The 25,204-nt window shown below is 36.3% G+C and overlaps 1 protein-coding gene across 2 annotated transcripts in view; it reads right to left on the bottom strand.

Moving 5' to 3' along the window:
* The window catches only part of PIK3R4 (phosphoinositide-3-kinase regulatory subunit 4), a 64,217-nt gene extending 42,314 nt beyond the window's left edge, over positions 1 to 21,903 (bottom strand). Inside the window, exons 1-7 of one of the 2 annotated variants that reach the window (XM_069473254.1) lie at positions 21,842 to 21,891; positions 21,407 to 21,617; positions 19,523 to 20,296; positions 10,042 to 10,175; positions 7,308 to 7,890; positions 4,098 to 4,232; positions 2,244 to 2,465 (exon numbers count right to left, since the gene is read on the bottom strand). In XM_069473254.1, coding sequence (XP_069329355.1) covers positions 2,244 to 2,465; positions 4,098 to 4,232; positions 7,308 to 7,890; positions 10,042 to 10,175; positions 19,523 to 20,255 — 1,807 coding nt within the window. In that variant the 5' untranslated portion in view covers positions 20,256 to 20,296; positions 21,407 to 21,617; positions 21,842 to 21,891. Of the gene's footprint in view, positions 1 to 2,243; positions 2,466 to 4,097; positions 4,233 to 7,307; positions 7,891 to 10,041; positions 10,176 to 19,522; positions 20,297 to 21,406 lie in introns of both variants that reach the window. The other variant, XM_069473253.1, reaches the window with a different exon arrangement.
* Positions 21,904 to 25,204: the final 3,301 nt, after the last annotated feature.

Here is a 25,204-nt window from a genome sequence, read left to right as displayed (position 1 = left end):
AGTAATCAAGATCTCAAAAATTGAGAAGGGAAGAGGGATCAAGGGATGGTTATGATTGAGTTATATCTTCATCTGGCATAGAAAAAAGTCAAGAGATAAAGTCTAAAGTTGATAATTTTTAAAACAGTAATACAAAAATACCATTTAGAGATATGGTAGTATTAATAATTACCTGAAGACCCTAAACCAAAAACACAAATGTGAGAAAATGCCTCTGGAAATTGCAAGTATTGCTTTTCATACATTACTTATAAATTTTGGTTAACTTTTAAATAATTTCAAAAGCATATTTCCCCTATGATTAAAAAAATGTTATAATTGTTTTCTTTAATAAAAGGAAAAATCTATCTCAAATTCGAGTGGATTATATTTAGGAACTTTATAAACTGAAATGTACAATAAGCTAAAATAACTAAAAAATACTTTGAAAATGAGTGACATCTGGAAAACTTAATCTATTTGATAATACAGTTGATTAAAATATAATAATATAAATATAATACAGCTAAGAACCTAAGCACAAGAATAGAGAAATCAAAGAATACACTAAGTACCCAGAAAACTGACCCTAACAGACAGAGGCATGCCACATATGATAAAAAAAAAAAAAAAAAAGCTTCACAAATAAATGGGAAAGAAACAAAATGTTTAATAAATGTGTTGGGAAAACTGGTTAATTTCTGAGAAGAAAAAAACTTTAGACTTCAACTTTCATCACAGATCAAAATAAAGATCAATTAAACAGTTAAGTGTGAAAATAAGGCATTAAAAAGAGAAGAAAAAGAAGACAAGCACACAACAGATTATTAACCTAATTCTGGAATGGGAAAAGACTTGATGTACAAAAGTGAAATAAGAAAAATCACAAAAGTAAAGATAAAATAAACTGACTATATAAAAATTATTTTTAAAAAAGATAAAAAAATAAATACCAAGTTAAAGAACAAACCAAGAAAATATGTGTTCAAAATGATAAAAAAAATTAAAGTCCTTAATGTATATACAAAAGGCTCAAAAAAATCAATAAGCATAAATATCAGAAAAAATGGGTCAAAATAATGAATAAAAAATTCATAGAATTAAAAATAGGAACAAGTAATCAACATGAGAAAGTTTTCCACTTGTTAAGCAAAGAAACATACATCAAAATAGGTTATCACTTTATCCTCCCAACAGGCAAAGACTAAATAAAGCCTATTTCATGTTAAAACAGTACATGCAAAATGACATAATCTTTTCGAAAAGCTTATAAACGTGTCAAGAGTTTTAAAAATATATTTAGATTCTTTAACCTAGGAATTAAAATTTTATATTTCTATCCTGAGAAAATAATCAGAAACTAGCAGTTACTTTCTTAGATTATTGAGAACCACAGCCTAAAGTCTTACAGCTTTCTGATACCTCATGAGAAAGTCTATGTAATAGCCAGGCTTTCCAATGTGTAGAATAGACTTTAAACCTTTTGGGTTAATAGACAAGCCATTATAATCAAGTGGGAAATGATAAAAGGGGTAAGTAGGTAATCATAACAACATGGATTTAGCACACAATATTTCATAACTGACCAAATCTAAAATTGAAAAGATCTGTGCATTCAGGGGGAAATGGAACAGTTATCATTCAAAAGAGAAAAATACTAAGTCCTGTATCGAATGTGACTTAACCCACTCATAATAAAGTCATGGGATAGGAGTCATGCAAATAAAATACAATTTGGGAAAGCTGTTCTTGCCCAAATTTTCAGTTTACATAAAGCAAAGCCTATAGTTTTCATTTTCTTTCCAACTAGATTGATTTTCAACCATAATTATATTTTAACCATCATTTTCTGAATCTAAAAGTGATAGACATTCACTTTTGTTTTATAAACAGTTGTTTATAAACATAATGTCACTGTTCCCTTTACACAACTGGATCATACTTTACAAGGATTTACAACCTACTTCAGCCACTTTAACAATATTTCATGCTGTTTTCCCAGGTCATTTTCTTTTAAAATACAGTTTTTAATAACTACATGATATTCCTTCATATGGATATATCACAGGTTAACCAACCTCTTGATCAGCTAAAATACATCATCCAAAAGCAGCATGAAAACAGACAGAAATACTAGGAACTCATTTAATTATTAATCAAATTTGGTATTATCATCACTTATCCTTCAGATGGCATAGAAGTATTTGTTTGAGAGTATAATTTAAAATCTTAAAGATGAATTTAAAAACAAACAAAAAACATACCAACTATACTATCAAAAAAAGCTCCACGTAGATGCCAATCATTCTTATCATTTAAGAAAGTAATCATGTGGGACAGCAAAACGTCGTTGGCTTTCTGTCGTCCAAAGAATACACATAGCCGTGTTATTCCATTTTCCATTAAGGTCTGTTTTACAATATTTTCAGGGTCACTTAGCAAAGTTACAACTTTCTGCTGAACCATTTCATGTAAGGCTTGGAGCTCTTTAAAAAAACAACAACAAAAAAAAGAAAGACAGGATCAATTATTTCCCCATATATACAGTCCCAATCTTATTTCTTACTCCTCAGAGCAACAGAATAATTACAGAAGCCACCAAAGAAAGTGTTTAGTCACTAAGTTTTTCCATTATTCAAATCTCTGAAGGATGGGAAACTAAAATACAAACTGAAGAAGATCCCAATAAGTAGATGCCACAAGCATGGTTACTATCTCACTAATTAAATAGCTCCATTTCTGAGCTCAAGGAGAAAATTATAGGGAAATACCAGAAAGGAGATCTTATTGCCCAGTAAGATCAACCTAATCCAGGACTTGAAAATATGAGACAGGTTCAGGGTATAATATGATGGTACTGAACAATACTTTTAGAAAGAATTTTTATATCAGTTTATTATATTTTAGAAAGCCAGAAAATAACCTGCAAGTCCTGTCAAGGCTTTCCTCAACCTAGCCACTGGCTTCTTCTCTAACCTTATTTCCTTCTTCACCCTCCCCTTTTCATTTATTTATTTACTTAGTTATCTGTCTTTCCCTTTAAAAAGATAAGCTTAAAAGCATGGATCATTCCTGTCTTATTTACCACCATATCCCTAGTGCTGTGATTACAGCAGGCTCATAATTGCCTGATGCAGAGCTAATGTTTAACAATTAAATAAATGAGGGCAGAGGCTACTGCCCAGCTACTGTGCAGCTACTGTCAAAGGAAAAGGTAAATGGTCCAATGTGCAAAATTAAGTACTCACATTAAGAAAAACTTTAGATTAACTCTCCAAAAGTTCCAACATTTAACTTCATTACCTAAAAAGCTCCAATTACATGGTTACAGAATGTAGAACAATATTATTTTCCAAGTAATTCTATGAAAAAAAACTAAGATTTCTTTTCTGATATATCCTCCTACAAGTTCAAAATTATTCCACTGTATTCAACTCTAGATAATACATGCTATCTAAAAATGTGCCATTCTAACAAGTAACAACCATTACAGCTGTTTTTTAACATAAAAATCTAAAAACTGTTAATATATTTCTCTTGTTTTTCTCAATTAGAAACATCTTGGAGCAGATTAAGTATGTTATTTTACTTCTAAACCTTTCACTCAACGTTAACCAAAAACCTGCCAAGATTTATACAGATGCAAAGAAACCTAAGACAGGGAGGCTGACCACAATAAGATTACTATTACATCTGTTCTTTTATGATAAGGGGGGGAGGAGGTTGATATGTAAATCACAGATAGTATGAAATAAAAACAACTTATAATTGAGATACTCAGAATATGCTCACATAAGGAGAAAAGGTTTAGATTCTTTAGCTATGATGTTTCTAATTTTTTTATGAGAATTATATATTTCAGCTAGCTTTACTATTTATACAAATCAATTCTGGCTGAAAAACAACTGGGTTTAATATCTATGGTGACAAGCTTATCATTTTCCAGCTAGATAACTGTGTACGACACATAGAACAATCAGACCCCAGGGACTCTTCCTATCTACTATAAATCTAGTACTCCTTCATTTTACATGAAAACTACAAATGATAGTTTTTATGAGTTAGCACTAGCAATTCATTCTAAATAATAAGAAGTCTGGAAGAGAAAATTATACAACCTGTGTCATAATTTCCATTTGGATGTGTAACTTCATCTATTTCTTCACTATTGGGGTCATTTTCCATATTGAGATTTTTTAGCTGTACTAATTCCAAGAATCTCAGAGCTGTTTCTGCCAGTAGAGCTATGTTTTCTATAAGATAAAAACGGAGAAAATTTATAACAATTACAATCTTAAAATCTTTGTGATGCTTATAACTTTTCCTCCTTAAGTCTTTATACAAGTAATAGTCATAAAACTAAGGGGAAAAGTAGGACTTTCCATTTTAGCACTTAACCTAATCAGACATTATTAACTAATCTCATAATCTACAACTATCTCCAAACTGCTAGTTTTAATAATGAACTATAACCTTTTTTAAAAAAAATACAAAAATAACCCAAAATATAGCACCCAAATCTACTGAGGCAAAAAAAAAAAAAAGCTTAATCCTTCTATGGAAACTTACACTTTAAACAATCCCTTCACAAGTGAGAGATATTTATTAGACTAAAAGAAACATTCATCCTAAAATAACAGATCAAGCTGGGCTTTGCAATCAGAGCTGGGCTCAAATCTCGACCTTGTCACTTACTAGCTGGCTGTTTAAACAATCTGAGTCTCAGTTTCTTCGTGCATAAATGAGGAGTCACAGCTACCTCAAAAAGAAACCATTGTTGATTGCTTTACAAGTGATGCTCTGAAGTTAGTGGACCAAAGTGTGTCAGACTGCCACACTTCTGCAGTTGTCCTTATCTTCTCCTTTCCCCTTCTGATATTAAGACTGACACTCCTCACCACTGCAAAATATCTACTTCTAATTTCTGCTGTCATATTTACTGTCAATTATATCTGTATTTTGCTCATACTTTATTCTTCCTTCCATTTTTATTTATTCCTGTGTCTATATCCTTCCTTGCCTCCCACTTCTGTGCTTCTTAACATACGACCATAAACTACAACTACACTCTTTTCTCTCTTAGCAATGAATAGCACTAAATACAAAATTGAACTACCTTAAAACTTAAAGTAAGACTAACTTTTCCTTGCTTTTTAACATCTCTGAAATCAAAATGCACCTTACAGTAGTCGACATCTCTGAGTCTATAAAATACAGTGATTCTCTTCCTCTGGGAGTCTCACCCTCCTTCCCTGCCAGGTTCAACATTGCTCTGAACAGAACAAAAACTTATCTCTACGTAAGCAAGATATTAATATCCTATAAAGCCTGTTCATCCTTTTAAAGATGGAAAAATTCTGCACCATACCTTGATAATAAGCCAAAATTCTAGAAGACTATCCCCACTTTAAAGAGTGTATCTTTATCAGGAAAAGTCTCTTGCTTTCCTGCACACCCCTAAAGTCTGAATAGATCTATGTTTATTTCCCCATGCAAGTCCATGAACCACAGCACACTTCAAAGTTCACTTTACACAAGATACAACTCTATACCAACATCTCTGAGATAAAAGGGAATACTGTAAACGGAAAAAAAAAATGTTGATTTTAAACTCTCATGATTACTGACATGTGTTTTAATTATATTAATATTTAGCCAGACAAAAAAGACTTCTTGCTCTATTAAAAAAAAAAAAGCTGCTTTTTCATGTATGGGGCCATGAAGAAGGGACACTGAGAGGTGCTGGCACTGACCCTGGGTTATCGTGGACTCTCACCATAAAGACCCAGGAGACCAAAGAAAAGCAGGATTGCTTCAAAACTGAGGTCTAGACCAGGCGCTTTGAGAATTGAAAATTAGGCAAGATACATTTGAGTTATGTTATTTAGCCTAACCAAAATTTCCTCACCAGTAAAATGAAGGTAATATAGCATCTATTGCTCAAGGGTTGTTACAAGGGTTAGCGGCAAGATCTTACAACCCTTACAACAACCTAGAGCAGCAGATGCCCTGACACATAGCAGGTTTTTCAATACATAGTAGCTATTATTTTTATGCTACAGCTATTAGTAAATGAATGTCAATATGTTATTATGGCACCTACACATCAGAACTGTACCTATTTAACACAATTGAGAACAGATTAATATACACCGGACCAAAAAGTAGGGTCATAAAATTCTGGTACAGAAAGATACAGCTTTTTTTTAAAATCTATATACTTTTATTTCACTTGATTTTACCTGGTTCAATTATTTGTTATTTGTCAAGTAAGTTATAAATATGCTTTGTTATAAACGATAAACTCTCATGTGCCTTCAAGAAATCCTGGATTTCTAGGCCTGAAGTTTATGCATATATAGTTATGGAAACCAGAAACTATAAACAAACAGGCAGAGAGATAAGCATAAATAAAAATATATATGTGGGGAAAATAAACACCTAATAACCACCAATCACTTTGTGGATATGCCTAGAGATAAGACAAGAGTGCAAGGACCATTTTTCACATGTTCCATTAAAATAATGATAAATCATAAAATGAATGAACTAAGCAAGTTTCTTTCAAAAAAGTGACAATATCATCACCACATACATATTATGTACTATTTATAAAGACTTCAAAACAGAATCCCTGATTTCCATCAGATTACATTACAGAAACAAATTACAGAACTATATGAATTATATAAATGTTCCAGTGATACTTTCCACACAGAAATAAGTTTTCAGAATTAATTTGGGGAACTAAAAACATGAATCTGCATCACTTAATTTTATGAGTGAAAATTACAAGCAAAACATGTAGGTGTGCATAACACACCCACCTCTATCACAAAGAAGCCACATATCCTAATCACTATAGTAACTGGAAAAAGGACCTTAAAATTGAGTAAGTTAATATGCTGGGTTCTTTCAATATCAAACTACCCAGAAAAATTAATCTTTTCAACAGTAATAGACTGTTGTATCCTAAAACTGACAAACAAGTATATTTGTTCAGAAAAACTTTATAAAGGCCTAAAGACACTAGATCAGAAGCACATACTTATAAACATTAGTCTTATTCCAATTTAAATGTAATATTCCCAGTAAAAACACAAAATTCTGTATTATATACTTTTTCAACTGATAATTCTGATCATTTCAAAAATGAGGGAACACACAAAAGTTGATTCCCAGGAACAGATGAGCTATAAATATTATTAAAACATACACAAGGAGCAAAGTTCACACTTGGAATTCCCAAAGAAATCAGAAAAACAAGAGTATTATAGTTGCTAACTTAAAAAATATCAAAGTGGCCATTATGATATTTGGAGTCTTACCAGCATAGGCTAGTCTAACAATGGTAGCATCATCTTGGGCTAAGTGGGCTATGCCTGGCAGAATGTATTCCGGATAAATATTGACATCGTTGCGAGGAACCTCTTTGACCAGAGCAAGAACTTTGGTCAACGTCCTCAAGGCTTCAGCCCTCACTCTAGGAACAGAGTCATTGCTGAAATGCAAAAGATATGGAGTAATACGATCCAAAAGGATTTCTACACTTAATCTTGGGGACAAATGGAGAATAAGTTCCAAAGCAGCAAGTTTGGAATCACAGTACTTAAGGGTCTGTAGGCAAGATGTAATAACAGACACCAAGATAACCAGCCCATTTTCCTTAGGCTCGCCTTCTGCTTTTTCTGGCAGATCGTGTCCACAGAGATTGTGAATAATGTTGCCCAAATCCTTCCGTATAACCAGAATACGTTCATCTGCAGAAAGAAATGTTTCCTTGGCAAACTGGGCCATGTACGGCTGAAGGAAAGTATAAAATATTTCAGGAAAGGCATTGCCACGCTGCTGCTTTAAGTAATCTTCTGCCTCTAAACGTTTATCTGGTTCACGGTGAATCATTTGAGTTACCTATACCAAGGGAAGAAAAGGAATAAAAATGGATTTGAGAATAGAAAATCAAACCAGATGAAAGCTACAAGGGCAATTTACACATGATTTACAGGATTTTCAAGGTAATTCTAACTATTCTCAATCTTTGCCTGACAAACTTCTTTTAGAACCTGACTACTAAATGATATGTGACTCCACCATCTTAGAAAGCAATAAGAAATTACATACAAATGTATTGCAGATGGCCCTGACACATAAAGAGGTTATACCCAGGTTCAGTATTCCTCATTTATTAAGACAGGGGAATAATATATTGCTGCCCATAACTCAAAGATTCTCATAAACTTTTCTGAGCAAAAAATACCACTGAGAATCTAAGGAAAACAATGGATCTCCTCCAGAGAAAAATGTATACAAACCAATTCTGCATACAAAATTACAAACAATTCTGGAAGGAATCACAAAACTCCTGAAATCCATCTACATATCCCAGGTTAAGAGTTATAGTTTAGAACCTTACTGCCACAAGTCCAAAGTAACACATGGTTTAAGTGTAACTCTAGGATCTAGTTAAAAGGGAAATCAGTAGCTTTAAGTTTTTAAAGCAATGCAAAAAAAGATGTTAAATTCTGCAAACACTAAAAATGATATATCTAATTTCAATGTATCCTGTGTTTTCTAGTGTCATAGGGAAATATTTTTTTAAATATACAAAACATATTTCAATCTTTCCTGGACACTCATAGTGTATCAGTCATTATTTAAATATATAAAATATCATAAAAATGTACCTAGCTGGGCCGGGCGCGGTGGCTCACGCCTGTAATCCTAGCACTCTGGGAGGCCGAGGCGGGTGGATAGCTCAAGGTCAGGAGTTCGAGACCAGCCTGAGCAAGAGCGAGACCCCGTCTCTACTAAAAATAGAAAGAAATTATCTGGCCAACTAAAATATATATAGAAAAAATTAGCCGGGCATGGTGGCACATGCCTGTAGTCCCAGCTACTCGGGAGGCTGAGGCAGTAGGATTGCTTAAGCCCAGGAGTTTGAGGTTGCTGTGAGCTAGGCTGACGCCACGGCACTCACTCTAGCCCAGGCAACAAAGCAAGACTCTGTCTCAAAAAAAAAAAAAAAAAAATGTACCTATCTGTTTGAGCTTTTTGTTTAATATTCAAAAATAAGAACCTAGCACTGAACTTGTGGGAATCAAATGTACTACAAGGAAAAGTGAACTAGTAGAATTACTTTTAGATTTGCATTAACCCTTAAATATGAAACAGATTCAGTCCTTTCACAGTTAAGAAAATGCAGGCCTAAACAGACACAAAATTACTTAGCCAAAGTAACCTAACAAATAAGTGCTGTACCCAAAGACAGAACATTAGCTATGCCAACTCTTAATCCAGTGCACTGTTCACTAGACATGAGCTAAACTGGCTTCCTCTGAAGCATCTTATTTTTTAACATTTGCCATTTTTAAGAGAAATTAAAACATATTATATATTTCCCTACCTTCTTAAACAATATTCTGAATACACCATAATCTTTTCTATGGCTCAGAGTCATCATTACAAGCATCAGTTACCATATGACTGACTTAAAAAAGATGCCCTCAAACAGTAATGTAGATATATGGCTTAGGTGACCTCCCCCCATAGAATTCCTCACACCTGTTCTGCTACACTAACATGGGACTCTATAGCTTCCTTTCCAGCCTTCAGTCTGTATCAAGGGAGGTATATAAAGACATATACTTCTACATGAAATGCCCCTATATTGCTGTATTACATTTAAGTTGATGTTTCTCATCTCCTTCGTTTTAGGCGTCTGTCTTCTTTATTTCTTATTAGCAAACTCTATCCAGGATAACCTCTCCAACCCCCAGGCACTTCCTTACCTACCTTCCAAATCTGTCCAAAGCAGAGCTGAAGATTTTAATGGGAAAGAAATCTGTCTTTAACAGACAGATTTTTTTTAAGTCAAATGAGTCCTGTGACTGAGGAAGAGGAAAAAATAGTACATTTCTCCCTAACAAAATAACAATAGGCTGTTTGTATTAGTTTATGGTGCTTTACTGCTTTGTTTCAAATTCATAACATTCCAGAAAGCTGACTAAAGTGGAAACATAATCCAATTTAAAATTTTATGGCTAATATTTGTAACATAGTTACCAGTTCTCTGATACTACGATCTTCAATTTTACTTAGCACTTGTTCAGGGAAAAAATGTCCATTTCTATAAGCCAACAGTTGAGAGAGATCAAACAATGGTACACCTTCTGTAAAAAGCTCAGCTATCACACAACCTGGAAAATAGCAGATATAATTACATTAGAAAGGAGATGCAACATATCATGCAATATAGATCAAGAATTCAGAGAATTCATAAAACCCAAAATGCAAAACCCCAAAGTAAATTAAAAATTTCAATGCAACATACAACTACTATCAAGCACACAGGGAAAATGTCTATTACCCGAACATCAGTTTCTAAAGTATAAAGTCAAAAAAAAGGTTGACTCAATTTTTCTCCCTCTTAAAAAAATTAAATAAAATTATTTCCTAGTTCTATAAAGTATGGATTTATAGACACTAAGTTCATAACTACTAAGAAGTCACATTTGTCAATTCATTTATTCATCATGAAACAAAAAGTTATAAAGAGTGTACCATACAGTAGGCACCAGTAAGCAGTACATAAAGCAGATAAAATCCCTGCCCTCATGAAGCTTTCTTTCTAAGAAGGAAGACAGTAAATAAACCAGTAAGCAAACATAAAATGCAAAGGGCTAAGAAGTGTGGCTGTAAGATCAGAGAGGGAAAGTGGAATAACTATCATTTTGCACTTACATAATTTTCAAACCAGAAATAAAAAAAGTATCTACATTCCCAAAGGGACAAAGCAATTTCACTGAGTCATTATGTGACTTGCATGTAACAAGTCTTAAGGAGATCCTTAAATAACCTCACCTCACAGCCTTGGCACTTGCTGGTCTCTCTGCTTAGAATGTTATTCCCCATGTGGCTTATTTCCACCTCCTTCAGATCTTTAAATGCTCAAATGTTTACGTGCACATTCCCTTTTCTCTTTTTCCTTTCCCTACTGTTTTTCCCCCACAGCACCAACTTCCATAATTACATTTTATATACAGATTCTCTTCAACTTATGATGGGTTACATCTTGATAAACCAATCATAAGCTGAAAATATCTTAAACAGAAAATGCATTTAATGAACCTAACCTATCTAACTTCATAGCTTAGCCTAGCCTACCTTAAACATGCTCAGAACACTTACATTAGCCTACAGTTTGTCAAAATCAACTAACACAAAGCCTATTTTATAATAAAGTGTTGAACATATCATGTAATTTATTGAATACTGTACTGAAAGTGAAAAGCAGACTGGTTGTATAGGTACTCCAAAGTACAGTTTTTCCTGAATGTGTATTGCTTTTGTACCATGGTAAAGCTGAAAAATCACGAAATAAATTTGGAGATGATCTGTATTTGTTTCTTTATTGTCTATATGGCCACTAGAATGCAAACTCCATGAGGAAGGGATTTTTCTCTATTTTGTTCATTGAAAAATCCCAGCAACTACGTTCCTAACACCTAACAAACACTCAATAAATTTGTTAATTTCTATCTACATAGTGACAAATCTTAAGGAACTTCAAAGAACAGCTATTAAAAACACCATAAGCAACAAGGAAATAGAAGACCTGAACAACACTACAAACCAACTGTATCTAACAGACATCAACAGAACACTCCACCCAACAATAGCAAAATAACAAATTATTCTCAAGTGCTCATGGAACACTCTCCAGATTAGACCTATGCTGGGCCATAAAACAAGCCTCATTAAGTTTTAAAAAACTGAGATCATACAAACTATGCTCTTCAAACAACAGTGGAATGAAAGAGAAATAATTAACAAAGGAAATTTTAAAAAATTCACAAATATATAGAAATTAAACAAGACACTCCTAAATAACTAATGGATCAAAGGGAAATTTAAAAAATAGTTGAAATGAAAATGAAAGCACAACATACAAAAACTTATGGAATGCAACTAAAGCAGTGTTTGGAGAAAATGTATAGTTATAAACACCTATGTTAAAAAAGAAGAGCTCAAAACAACCACCTTAAGACACAAGAAAAAGATAAGCAAACTAAAACCAAAGCAAGCAGAAGGATGGGAAAAATAAAATTAGAGCAGAAATTAACGAAATAGAGAATAAAAACACAATAGAAGCTATCAACAAAATCCAAAGTTCATGCTTTGAAAAAAATCAATAAAATTGACAAACCTTTACTAAGAGGACAGGCAAGTCAAATTACTAAAATCAGTTATAGTGAGGGGACACTATTTCATTCCAACCTTACAGGAATGAAAAGAATTATAAGAGAATTCTCTGAACCACTGTATGACAACAAATGGGATAAACTAAATGAAACAGATTCCTAGAAATACAAATTACCAAAATTGCCTTTAAAAAAAGAATGGAAAATCTGAATAAACCTATAATAGCTTGAATTAGTAATGAAAAATTTCCCAAAAAGTGCAAGCCCAGATGGCTTAACAGGTGAATTCTACCAAACATTAAAAGACTAAACACTCATTATTCACAAACTCTTCTCCCTGTCCCTCCCCCCATAAAACAGAAAAGGAGGGAAGACTCCCCATCTCATTCTATGAAGCAAATATTACCCTGATAGCAAATCAGACAAAGACATCACAAAAAAACTACAGATCAATATCCCTGATAAGTATAGACACAAAAATCCTCAAAAAATATTACCTAACTGGATCCAGGATTATATACCACGACCAAGTGAGATTTATTCCAGAAATGCAAGAAAGCTCTATATATGAAAATCAATCAATGAATACACTATATTAAATTAATGAGAGAGGAAACACATGATCATCTCAACGGACACAGAAAACACATCTATAAAATTCAATACTTTCATGATAAAAGCACTCAACAGATAAAGGGCATCTATGAAAATCCCACAGCTAATGTTATACTTAATGGTAAAAAACTGAATGCTTTCCCCCTAAGATCAGAAACGAAGATATTACTACTATTCCACATTGTACTAATGGTTGCAGCAATCAACAAAATAAAAAAGAAAACACAGAATGAGAAAAAAATATTTGCAAATTATGTCTCTGATAAGGGACTTATATCCAGAATACATAAAAGAACTCCTACATATCAATAATAAAAAGAAAAAAAATCTAAAAAAGAACAAAGAATCTGAATAGATATTTCCCCAAAGAAAATACAGTCATGAGTCACTTAACAACAGAGATACATTCTGAGAAACGTGTCATTAGGAATTTCATTATTGTAGCTCCTAGGCCACAAACCTTTACAGCATGTTACTATACTGATCCACTGTAGGCAACTGTAACACAATGTTAAGTAGTTGTATATCTAAACAGAAAAGGTACAGTAAAAACATTGTATAAAAGATTAGCCATTCTTATATCTTCTTTTGAAAAATTTCTATTCATGTCATTTGCTCACTTTTTGATACGGTTGTTTGATTTTTTCTTGCTGATTTTCCACATATGAAAAAATGCTCAACATCCCTAATCATCAGAGAAATGCAAATCAAAACCACAATGAGATATCACTTAACCCCAGTGAGAATGGCCTTTATCAAAAAGTCCCAAAACAACACATGTTGGTGTGGATGTGGAGAGACAGGAACCCTCATACACTGCTGGTGGGACTGCAAACTAGTGCAACCCCTGTGGAAAGCATTATGGAGATACCTTAAACAGATTCAAATAGACCTACCATTCGATCCAGCAATCCCATTATTGGGCATCTACCCAAAGGAACATAAGTCATTCTATGACAAAGACACCTGTACCCGAATGTTTACAGCAGCACAATTCACAATCGCAAAGATGTGGAAACAACCCAAATGCCCGTCAATTCATGATTGGATTAGTAAATTATGGTCTATGTATACCATGGAGTATTACTCAGCTATAAGAAATAACAGTGATACGACATCTCTTTGGTTCTCCTGGAGAGTTGGAACCCATTATATTAAGTGAAGTATCCCAAGAATGGAAAAACAAGCATCACATGTACTCACCAGAAAATTGGTTTCCCTGATCATCACCTAAATGCACATTTGAGAGTGATACCAATCGGATATCAGACTGGGGGGAGGGGATGGGTATATGCCTACATGATGAGTGCGTTGCGCACCGTATGGGGAATGGTCACGCTTGATGGTGCTGACTTGGGGAGGGGGGGGTGCGAGGAGGGGATGGGTGTATACCTACATGATGAGTGCAATGCGCACTGTCTGGGGAATGGACACGCCTGGAGCTCTGACTTGGGGGGACAGGCAGTACATGGGCAATGTATGTAACCTGAACTTTTGTACCCCCATAATAAGCTGAAATAAAAAAATATATATATTGTATAAAAGATTAAAAAATGGTAATCCTACACTTACCATGAATGGATCCTGTAGGACTGGAAGTTGCTCTGGGTGAGTCAATGAGTGAGTAGTGAGTGAATGTGAAGGCCTAGGACATCACTATATAGTCCTGTAGACTTGTTTACATTGTACACTTAAGCTACATTAAATTTATCAAGAAAATATTTTTCTTTCTTCAATAGTAAATTAACCTTAGCTTACCATATAACATTTTTACTTTATAAACTTTTGAATTTTTTGTTTTTGTTTTTTTAAGAGATAAGGTCTCTTTCACTCTGTTGCCCAGGCTGGAGTGCAGTGGCATGACCATAGCTCACTGTAGCCTCAAACTCCTTGGCTCCAGTGATCTGGCTAATTTTTTTTTTTTTTTTTTTTTAGAGATGGGGTCTCACTGTGTTGCCCAGGCTGGTCTCAAACTCCTGGCCTTAACCGATCCTCTTGCCTCAGCCTCCCAAGTGGTTGGGATTACAGGCATGAGCCACAGCACTCAGCTCTTTAACTTTTTGACTCATTTGTAGTAACGTAACACATATCTTAAAACACAAACACATTGTACATCTATACAAAAATATTTTTCTTTATATAGGTACTCATAAACTTTTTTAATATTTAAAAAAAATCTTTTCCATTTTTTGCCAGGTGCAGTGGCTTACACCTGTAATCCCAGCAACTCAGGAAGCTGAGGCAGGAGGATCACTTGAGGCGAGGAGTTTAAGACCAGTCTGGGCAACACAAAGAGACCATGATTCTAAAAATATTTTTAAAAATAAGCCAAGTGTGGTGTTGCATGCCTGTAGTCCCAGGTGCGTGGGCAGTTGAGACAGAAGGATCACTTGAGCCCAGGAATTCAAGGTTGCAGAGAGCTATGATTGCACCACTGCACTCTAACCTAGGCAAAAGAGCAAGACCCTGTCTCAAAATACAAAAAAAAACATAAAATTTATTTTTTTTACTCTATAAAACTTTCTTGTTAAAAACTAAGACACAAAAATACACATTAGCCTAGGACTACACAAGGTCAAGATCATCAAGACATCACTAGGTGACAGGAATTTTTCAGCTCCATTATAATCTCATGAGACCACAGTCATATATCTGTCATTCACCATGATATCTTTATGCAGCGCCTAACTGTATGTGAATTTACAGTAAGCACATGAAAAGATGCTCATCATTAGCCATTAGGGAAATGCAAATTGAAACCACAATGAAATACCACTTCACACCCATTAGGACTGCTATAATTAAAAAGATAATAACAAGTGTCAATGAGGATAAGGAGGAATTGGAGCTCTCATACATTGCTGGTAGGAATCCTGCCTACTTCGAAAAATAGTTTGGCAATTCTTCAAAATGCTAAACATGAGTTACCAGAGGTACATTCCAAGACACTGAAACATATGTCCACACAAAAATCTATACATGAATGTTCACAGTAGCATACTTCTGAATAGCCAAAAAGTAGAAACCACAACGTCCCTCAACTGATGATTGGATAAACAAAATGGAGTATATCCATATAATGAAACATTTGGCCATAAAAGAAATTAAGTATTAATTATTAATTATTTCAAGGCTCATCCATGGATGAGCCTTGAAAACATTATGCTAAGTGAAAGAAGCCAGTCACAAAAGGCCACACACTGTATTACTGCATTTATATGAAATATCCAGACTATTTCAAATCCCCAGAGACAGATTTAGCGATTCCTAAGGGTTGCGGGGAAAGGGGATGGGGACTGAGTACTAATGGTTTTCTTTTTAGAGTGATGAAGATGTTCTGGAATTAGTGATGATGGTTGCACAACTCTGTGAATCAGTTAATCACTGAACTGTATAAAAAGGTATATTTCATAGTATGTAAACTCTATCTCAATAAAGTTGAATATATATGTGTGTGTATATATGTGTGTATATATATATATATATATTTTTTTTTTTTTTTGAGACAGGGTCTCACACTGTTGCCTGGGCTGCAGTACAGTGGCATCATTATAGCTCACTGCAATCTCAAACTCCTGGGGCCAAGCAATCCTCCTGCTTCAACCTCCCAAGTAGCTGGGCCACAGGCACACACCACCACACCCAGCTAATTTCTTAAAATTTTTTTTTTTTTTTTTTTTGCAAAGACCAGGTCTTGCTACGTTGCTCAGATTGGTCTTGAACTCCTGGCCTCAAGTAATCCTCCCACCTCGGCCTCCCAAAGTGCTAGGATTACAAGAATGAGACATCTCACCTGACATGAAATTTTTTTTAAAAAAGCACGTATAGGCCGGTCACAGTGGCTCACGCCAGTAATCCTAGTACTCTAGGAGGCTGAGGTGGGAGGATCACTTGAGGTCAGGAGTTCGAGACCAGCCTGAGCAAGAGCAAGACCCTGTCTCTACAAAAAATAGAAAAATTAGCTGGGCGTGGTGGCACGAGCCTATAGTCCTAGCTACTCGGGAGGCTGAGGCAGAAGAATCATTTGAGCCCAGGAGTTTGAGGTTGTAGTGAGCCATGATGTCACCACTGCACTCTAGCTGAGGTGACACAGTGAGACCCTGTCTCAAAAAAAAAAAAAAAAAAGCATATATAGTATGCTATCTTTTGTGTAAGTGGGAAAATTTTAAAATATGCATGTATTATGTGTATACACACATACATATGTATGTACATGTGTGCATGCATGTGTATTTTTTCTTCCTTGTCTTTACAAAAAGAAACCCAAGAAGAATAAGTCAGAAAACAATAAAGTTTGTTACACATGAAGGTTGAGGGTAATGGGGTAGAAGGGAGTTAACGTAGTTTTAACTTTGAAAAGCATGCTAACATTCTTCCCATTCAAAATATTAAATCATAAGTATGAGAAGAAAAATAAGTTGAAACCTAAAATAAGTGAACCTAAACATATTTCAACTGAATACCATAACCACAACTGAAGAGGGCAAAAATGAAAGAACAAACTAATCTATATGATTTATGAACACAATATCTGACTACATACCCTCATTCCTAGGTGGAAAGGAGACTGCAAACAAATCCTGACCTCTTTTTAGTATTATAGATGTTTATTGTAGCAATCTAGGTGAAGCAATGCTGAAACCATTATAGGATTGAGCAAATGTGTTGATAATGTTGAAAGCCTGAGTGCTCGCTGTGAAAGAAAGAACCTATAAATAGTAGAGAAAAGCAAAACAAAACAAAACAAAAAAAAACCTCTGTGGGAACAGACTGGAAAGACTGGAATTAGAAGTATCAGTGTGAACTTATGACTTTGAAATATGCATACGCATATGTACACACAAGTATATGTGCATGTGTATATGTAAGCATGTATGTGGGTATGTAAATCTGTGTGTGTATCACACAAAAACAAACACACATATACATATTGCCTAGCTCTATCTACTTGTAACAGCCAATTAACAAAGACACCCTAATAGCAATGAGCCCTAGATGGCCACTTCTAATATCATTCATTACACACTAAAAGAACTAGGGCTTCTTGAAGAAATGGATGGTTCCAGGACTGCGGCTGGGTAAGTACAGTATCTTATGACAGAAAGTAAGGAAATGCTTTAAAAAAAAAAAAAAAAATGATGAGGATTGTCATAAGGACACAGGAGTCAGTCTGAAGGGGCTCTCTCTAGCCAAATCTGAGATTATTGGTGCACCAAAATAATAATTAAGTACATTGATGGTGGCACTGATAAAAAAAATAAAATAATTAAGTACAGCAATGAATATATGCAACTGAAAAAAATAGGCATTAATGAGTCCATGCCAACAATAAATAAGTAAATGGGGGGAAAGAGAGAGGACCTGAGTATAGCAGAATGCGGAGGTGGGGCGGGGAGTGTTCATGACCTGATCTACCAATCAATTACAATCACCAAGTCCTAACAATTCTATCTAATTATCTCTTAAGCATTACCACTTCTCTCAACTCCTTCCAACTCTGCCACAACCTTAAGCCAGCCATAATCATTTCTTACCTGAATTGTGGCAGTTTTCTCCTTACTTGTTTTCCTATCTCCAGTATAGAGCCCCTGCAATCCACTCTCCATGTTACAGTTAGGCCAGACCCTTTTTGATCTGGGCCTTGCTTACTCCATATATACTAAACTACTTGAAGTGCCCAAATACTGCGGTCCCCAACCCCTGGGCCGTGGAGCAGTAAAGGTCTGTGGCCTGTTAGGAACTGAGCCACACAGCAAGAGGTGAACACAGGGCAAGCAAGTGAAGCTTCATCTGTATTTACAGCCACTCCCCACTGCTCGCATCGCTGCCTGAGCTCTACCTCCTGTCAGATCACTCACTGTCTCCCACCACCCCCAGATGAGCCCATGTAGTTGCAGGAAAACAAGCTCAGGGCTCCCACTGATTCTGCATTATAATAAGTTGTATAATTATTTGATTACATACTACAATGTAATAATGATAGAACTCAAGTGCACAATAAATGTGCATTTGAATCATCCCAAAACTATCCCCCGCAACACTCCCCTGCCCCGCCCTCCGTTGGGTCAATGGAAAAATCATCTTCCATGAAACGGGTCCCTGATGCCAAAAAGGTTGGGGACTGGTCTAACACATAAGTGCATTATGCTCTGGTCTTCAAGCCTTTGTATAAGCAACACTCCCTGCCTGAAACAAACTACACTACCAAAGTTAACTCCCAATCATCTTGAAGGTTTCAACTTAAACGTCATCCTTCTAAAAAAGAGGCCTTTTCTGATCCAGCCTCTCAACTAATCATCATCATGGAGATTAAGTATCTATGTTTCCCTACAGTAGCACTCTATGCTTATCACCACCAGAGCAAACAACACTATACTGATATGTCCTTTTTCAGTACCTATCGTCACAGTAAAGTGGAAGCATCTCAAAAAGAGGGACATATATTATCCATCTATGTTGCTAGCACTTAGGACAGTGCCTGACACATACGATAGAAGTAAGTATTCAAGTATTTTTAAATGTTTGAGTGAAAAAACTGCTCTTTGCATTTTCTAGGCACTTAAACATGTCCAATGTAGGAATGCTGCATCTATCTGAAATAGTGTATGAGGACATACCAAGAAACTAATTTTTCAACATCTGGTGACTTTAAAAAAAGCTACATTTCTATGTTTGACAGTTAAAATATAAATACATTCCCCCTCAGCAAATCTGACCAACTCAAATACCTGCTGAAAAGATGTCCATTGCTCTCTTCAACTCTCCTCTTGTTCTCTGATTGCTATTTAAGTCTACAAGTGGAGTAGAAGGATCTCTCATATATTCTAACTCAGTGGTAAACATCCCACCATCAACAAAGCGTTCAGGAGCAATATAGCAAGTTCTCCTCCTTGAAGTGTCAAAGAAATAGTTGAAATCTGCTGGGTTGTCCTCTGGAAGATAAGTGGGTTTAAAACTTGCAAAATCAGTTAGAAGAACCCAGTTCCAACTGGTGACCATCACATTCTCAGTCTTGATGTCCCCGTGACGAACTCCAGATTTGTGTGCTTGGTCCACAGCTGTCAGAATCTGGAAAGCAATCCAGCGCTTCTCAATGTTATTTAAAAACGGACGGGTGCTGATGCGATCATAGAGGTTGTCTCGCACATATTGCCTAAAGAGCATAGCTGCTTTCTCAGAGGCTTTTTCTGCTGCTTTCTGGAAAGGCAGACAGTTCTGTGCAGAGTGAAGCCTAATTTTCAGTTCCTCCAGCTCTTGTTTATAGCTAGTTAAAGGCAAAGTAGGGTCCTGAATTGCAAAGACCTTGACAACCACCAGGCCTTCTCTGTGCTTTGCTCGAGCAACCTTAAAAAACCGAGTACTCCCCAGGCTTTTATCATATTCAAAGTCATGAATGTCTGAGAAATAACTCTCCACAGAAAGGATCTGGGAAGGAGCAATACCAGCGAGCTGATTTCCCATAATGGCTAGTACCTCTAGGTCAGTAAGTTAGGATATAACACCTATTTAAAAAAGAGAAAAAAGACAATAAACAAAGATGCAATGTAAAACCATTATTTGGTCTCTTCCAAAAAGATGCACCTTATTTCTCTTCCACTGAGAGCGTTGTACCCAGCCTTCTGGGCAGCCTCTAAATTTCATACACATTTATCTAAAAAGACTGTTATTTTATCTAAGAAGATCTTGTTATTTTATCCAAAAAGATCGTGTTATTTCCCATCATCCTTTACAAGACCTTAACTATATTTAAATAGGCTCCTTAAACATTTAGCCAAAAATGTTAGAACGTGTGCTTCCTGATATTTAAATTCAAAATATTAATGAGCCTTTAGTGTATGTTCAGTACTGTGCTTGTGGCTATGAGAGTTACAATGGTACCATGTGACAGTCTCTGTCCAAGAACCTGTAGCTTTTTTGGAGATAAGAAACAGACGCACAGGCTGGGCGTGGTGGCTCACGCCTGTAATCCTAGCACTCTGGGAGGCTGAGGCCAGAGGATCGCTCAAGGTCAGGAGTTCGAGACCAGCCTGAGCAGGAGCAAGACCCCCGTCTCTACTAAAAATAGAAAGAAATTAGCTGGACAACTAAAAATATACATAGAAAAAATCAGCCAGGCATGGTGGCACATGCCTGTAGTCCCAGCTACTCGGGAGGCTGAGGCAGTAGGATCGCTTGAGCCAAGGAGTTTGAGGTTGCTGTGAGCTAGGCTGACGCCAGGGCACTCTAGCCCGGGCAACAGAGTGAGACTCTGTCTCAAAAAAAAAAAAAAGAAAAAGAAAAAGAAACAGACACATTAAAAACTTAACACTGACTAAGAATCACCTAATACAAATAGGTCATTCAATTCCTGAAAAAAGTCTGGCTAAGATTCAAAAACTCAGTTATCTCCTGCCCTTCCAGCCTAATTCCAGTGTGACCTCCCACCCAGCTAAAGAGACGCAAAATTCTCCGGTCTGCAACAACCATAGGAAGAAACCTTTTCAGAGATGTTAAAGAGAAGTAAGCCAAAATACACACTTGCCAAATGCAGCCCAGGGTCCTGCTACCTCAGGTTTTGCAGGAAATAAAAGCCACACATGTACACACGGCCTTGCGCACACATAAACATTTACCCTAGGCCTCTGGAAAGTGTCAAAAATCGCTCAGTAGCTCACAATGAGGTCATAGCAAGCCACTTCACGGTGGGGAGGGAAGCAGCTGGGAAGGTGTCTGTACAGGAGTCTTCCTTCAACTGCAGGAGGTGAGTGTTGGGGGAGGGGCGCAGAAAAGTCCCAATCTCCAGGAGTCCCAGTGGTCCGCGGAGAATTGGGAACGCTCTTGGGGCTGCAACAGACAAAGTCACACTGAAGATATTCCACAGGTACCCAGAGAGTTGGCCCCTCCAGCCCCCTACCCTGTCCTGCCCTGGGAGCCACACGTCCCTGGGCCTCGTCTTCCTTTCGCGCGGCTCGCTAAACCCTTCGGCGCCCTACTTGAGGGCCTCACCACCTGGCGGGAGGTGGAGCTCGGGAGAAGAGTGAAGACCGACAGTCCCAGAAAAACATTACTTCTTCAGTCGCTGCAGGTACAGCAAACGCCAAACTACCGAGAAAGCCGCCAGTCTGACCTCACTTCCTGTCGCGGAGCGGAAGTGACGAAAAAGAGTGAGCCCTGCGGAAGAGCAAGAGTAGGAAGCTGGTTGCTAGGATACGAGGGAAGAGGGTGTGGCCTTGCTCAGGGAGACTAGAGGAAGAAAATAAGACGCTCTCAGAAAACGTTTTACTTCCCGCCCTGTTCATTCCCAAACGCTGAGGCTTCTGACATTCCCCAGAATCTGCTCACTCATTCACTCCCAGTACGCCAGAATAGAATTCGTTAGGAGAACTCTTAGGTATATTTAGGAAAGTTGCTGTGTCCCAAGCTGAATTTTAAGGGCTTTATTGAGATACAATTTACAAACCCAAAAGTTCACCTGTTTAAAATTTACAAAGCAGTGGTTTTTCATATATTTACAGAGTTCTGCAATCATCCCTATAATTGTAAACATTTTCATTACCCCAAAATGAAAACCTGAAACCATTAGCACTCACTCCACATGCTCCCCATTGCCCCTCCACCTCCCAGCCCTAGGAAATCACTAATCTACTTTCTGTTTCTATAGACTTGCCTATTCTGGACATTTCATATATGTGATATTCAATATGTGGTCTTTGTGACTGACTTTTTTCACTTCACATAATGTTTTGAGGATTATCCTGTTGTAGTTTGTATAAGTACTTCATTTCATTTTATTGCCAAATATTCAATTGTATGGACATATCATATTTTGTTTATCCATTTGTCAGTTCATGGACATTTGGGTTGTTTTCACTGTTAGGTTATTCCAATGCTGCTATGAACATTCGTGTATAAGTCTTTGTGTTGCCATATGTTTTCATTTCTCTTGAGTGAATACCGAGGGATGAACTCTATGCTTAACACATTGAGAAACTGCCAAACTGTTTTCCGAAGTGCAGACACCATTTTATAGTCCCACTAGCAATACATGAGAGTTCCAATTTCTCCACGTCCTTGCTGACAATTATTATTATCTTTTTTATTATAGCCATCCTAGTGTATCTCATTATTGTTTGGTTTGCATTTTCCTAATAACTAATGATGTTGAGCACCTTGTTGCATTCTTATTTGCTATTCATATATCTTCTTTAGAGAAATCTCTATTCAAATTCTTTGTCCATTTTTTAATTGGTTTATTTGTCTTGTTATTACTGAGTTGTAGAAGCTCTTTATATATTCTGGATACAAGTCCCTTATCAGAGATATGATTTGCAAACATTTTCTATGTTGTCTTTTCACTTTCTTGATAGTATACTTTGAAGCACAAAATGTTTTAATCCAAAGTTAAATATTTTTTTAATCATGCCTCCAACATCCCCTCCTCCCGACTTCTCCATCTCAGTATGCAGTGCTACCACCCACTGGATTCTCTCAGACTATAAATTTGGAAGTCATTAAGTCATCCTCGTCATCTTCCTACTCTCTCCCTCTGTCACCACCACCCCTATTCCTCCTATTCAATAATCAACTGTTCCTGCTGATTCCACCTCCAAAATATGCTTTGAACTCATTCACTGCCATCTCTTCATGGCCTAGGCCAACCAACCATTATTGTCATGATATCTAGATTTTCAAACCTACACAGAAAAGGCATTCTTCACACATGATATTATTTTTATACTTCTCCCATGATTTCTTCTGGGTCTTTTATGGTTTCATTATGTGTCCTTAAATTTCTGAAGTATAAGTCCAATTTTATTTTTTTCTAGAGAGTTAGTTATCCAAAAATGGTAACAAGTAACCCATTTATCCCCTACTTATTTGAAGAGTCTTATTTACCATATACAAATTTCCTATATATGTTCGGGTCTTATGCTGGACTTTCTCCTCTGTCTATTGAGTTGCTATTTAATTCATATGCCAATACTGTTTTAATAACTGTATGATGTTTTAATGTCTGGCATGTCTAGTCCCAATCTTTTAAAAAACACAACTATAATCATAAGATGTCTATGCTTACCTCCTTCTAGAAGCTCCTCCTCACTTTTAGGCTAAACATCCTTAGTTTAGCCTACAAAACCTTGCATGATCTGACCCCCCTCCCCCCACCTTCTGCACTGCAGCTGGCATTAGTTACCGTCCTTCTCTACTCCCATGCTAGCCTTCTCTTTGTTCCTAACTTGTCACACTTCTCCCTACCTCTAGTCCTTCACATTTACTCTTCCATCTGTTTGGAACACCGCTACTTATTAGCCAAAACCTGCTCATCCTTCAAGTCCCAGATTAAGTGCCAACACCTCAGAAAGTTCTTCCCTGACTACACCCCATTATATATTCTCATGGACCCTGTACTTTTTCTTCATAGCACTAATTATCATTGAAATCATTTGATTTCTGAGGATAACTATTTGCTCAATGTCTGTTTTACCCCCAGACCATAAACTCCATGAGGGCAATGATTGTGTGATTCTTATTCACCAGGGTATTTTCAGCACCAACAACAGTACCTGACACATTGTAGACATTCAACAGATATTTGTTGAATCAATAAATGTGGCCTTTGTCAGGTTTGTGACCATTAGGGCCAAGGTCAAGAGTACCAGTACTAGAAAAATTTAAAATATATATATAAATTAGCACAAGTGCTCAGTTAATTACCAGATAATATGGTCTAAGATTATGTGTATATTTCAGACTCTGAATACCATGTATGTAAGTGCTTTGGATAGCTCTCCAAGAGAGAAATCATGGTGTGGAAATACAGTAAACCTGTCTCAATTTAGATTATTCCTGCATTTGTCCCACCTGTGTTTTTCCCCACCACTACATTTTGTGAAATAACTCATGATATATTTTTCAATGCCTTCTGTACTTGCTACTACGGGTATTTTTTTCTTTCTTATTCTTTCTTTTCTTTTTTTCTTGCTTTCTTCCCCCTTCCTTTCTTTCATTCTTCCTTCCTTTCTTTTTTCTGTTTTTAAATAGCAATCTTAACAGCCTATGAAGCTTTTTTAAAGGAATCTCACCTAGCTCTTTTCAGAGTAAATAAGAAAAGGAAAATGTGCTTACTACTGATTAAGTAAAAAATAAGGAGCCAGCAAATACTGGTTCACATTCTGGCCAACAGCTTTGCCGCTGCATTTTGGCAGTGATGGCTAACTGTCCCTTTCTACAGAAAATAGATGTTTTGGGGAAGTAGCTGTTCTATAAGAACCATATTTTCTATCCCCATCCCACTGCTTGCATCTAATTGGGGTCATTTGACTAGCTCTCACAATGAAGTTCAGGTGGAAACTATGAAACTATGTGTTTCATTTCCAGGTCAAGACAGTTGAGAGGTGAATGACCTCCACTCTCTCCTCTTTAGCCTAGAT

The sequence above is a fragment of the Eulemur rufifrons genome, chromosome 7 (genome assembly GCF_041146395.1).
Source record: "Eulemur rufifrons isolate Redbay chromosome 7, OSU_ERuf_1, whole genome shotgun sequence".
NCBI classification, from domain to species: Eukaryota; Metazoa; Chordata; class Mammalia; order Primates; family Lemuridae; genus Eulemur; species Eulemur rufifrons.
The sequence above is the reverse complement of the archived record's forward strand: the minus strand, read 5'-3'. Positions and strand labels throughout refer to the sequence as shown.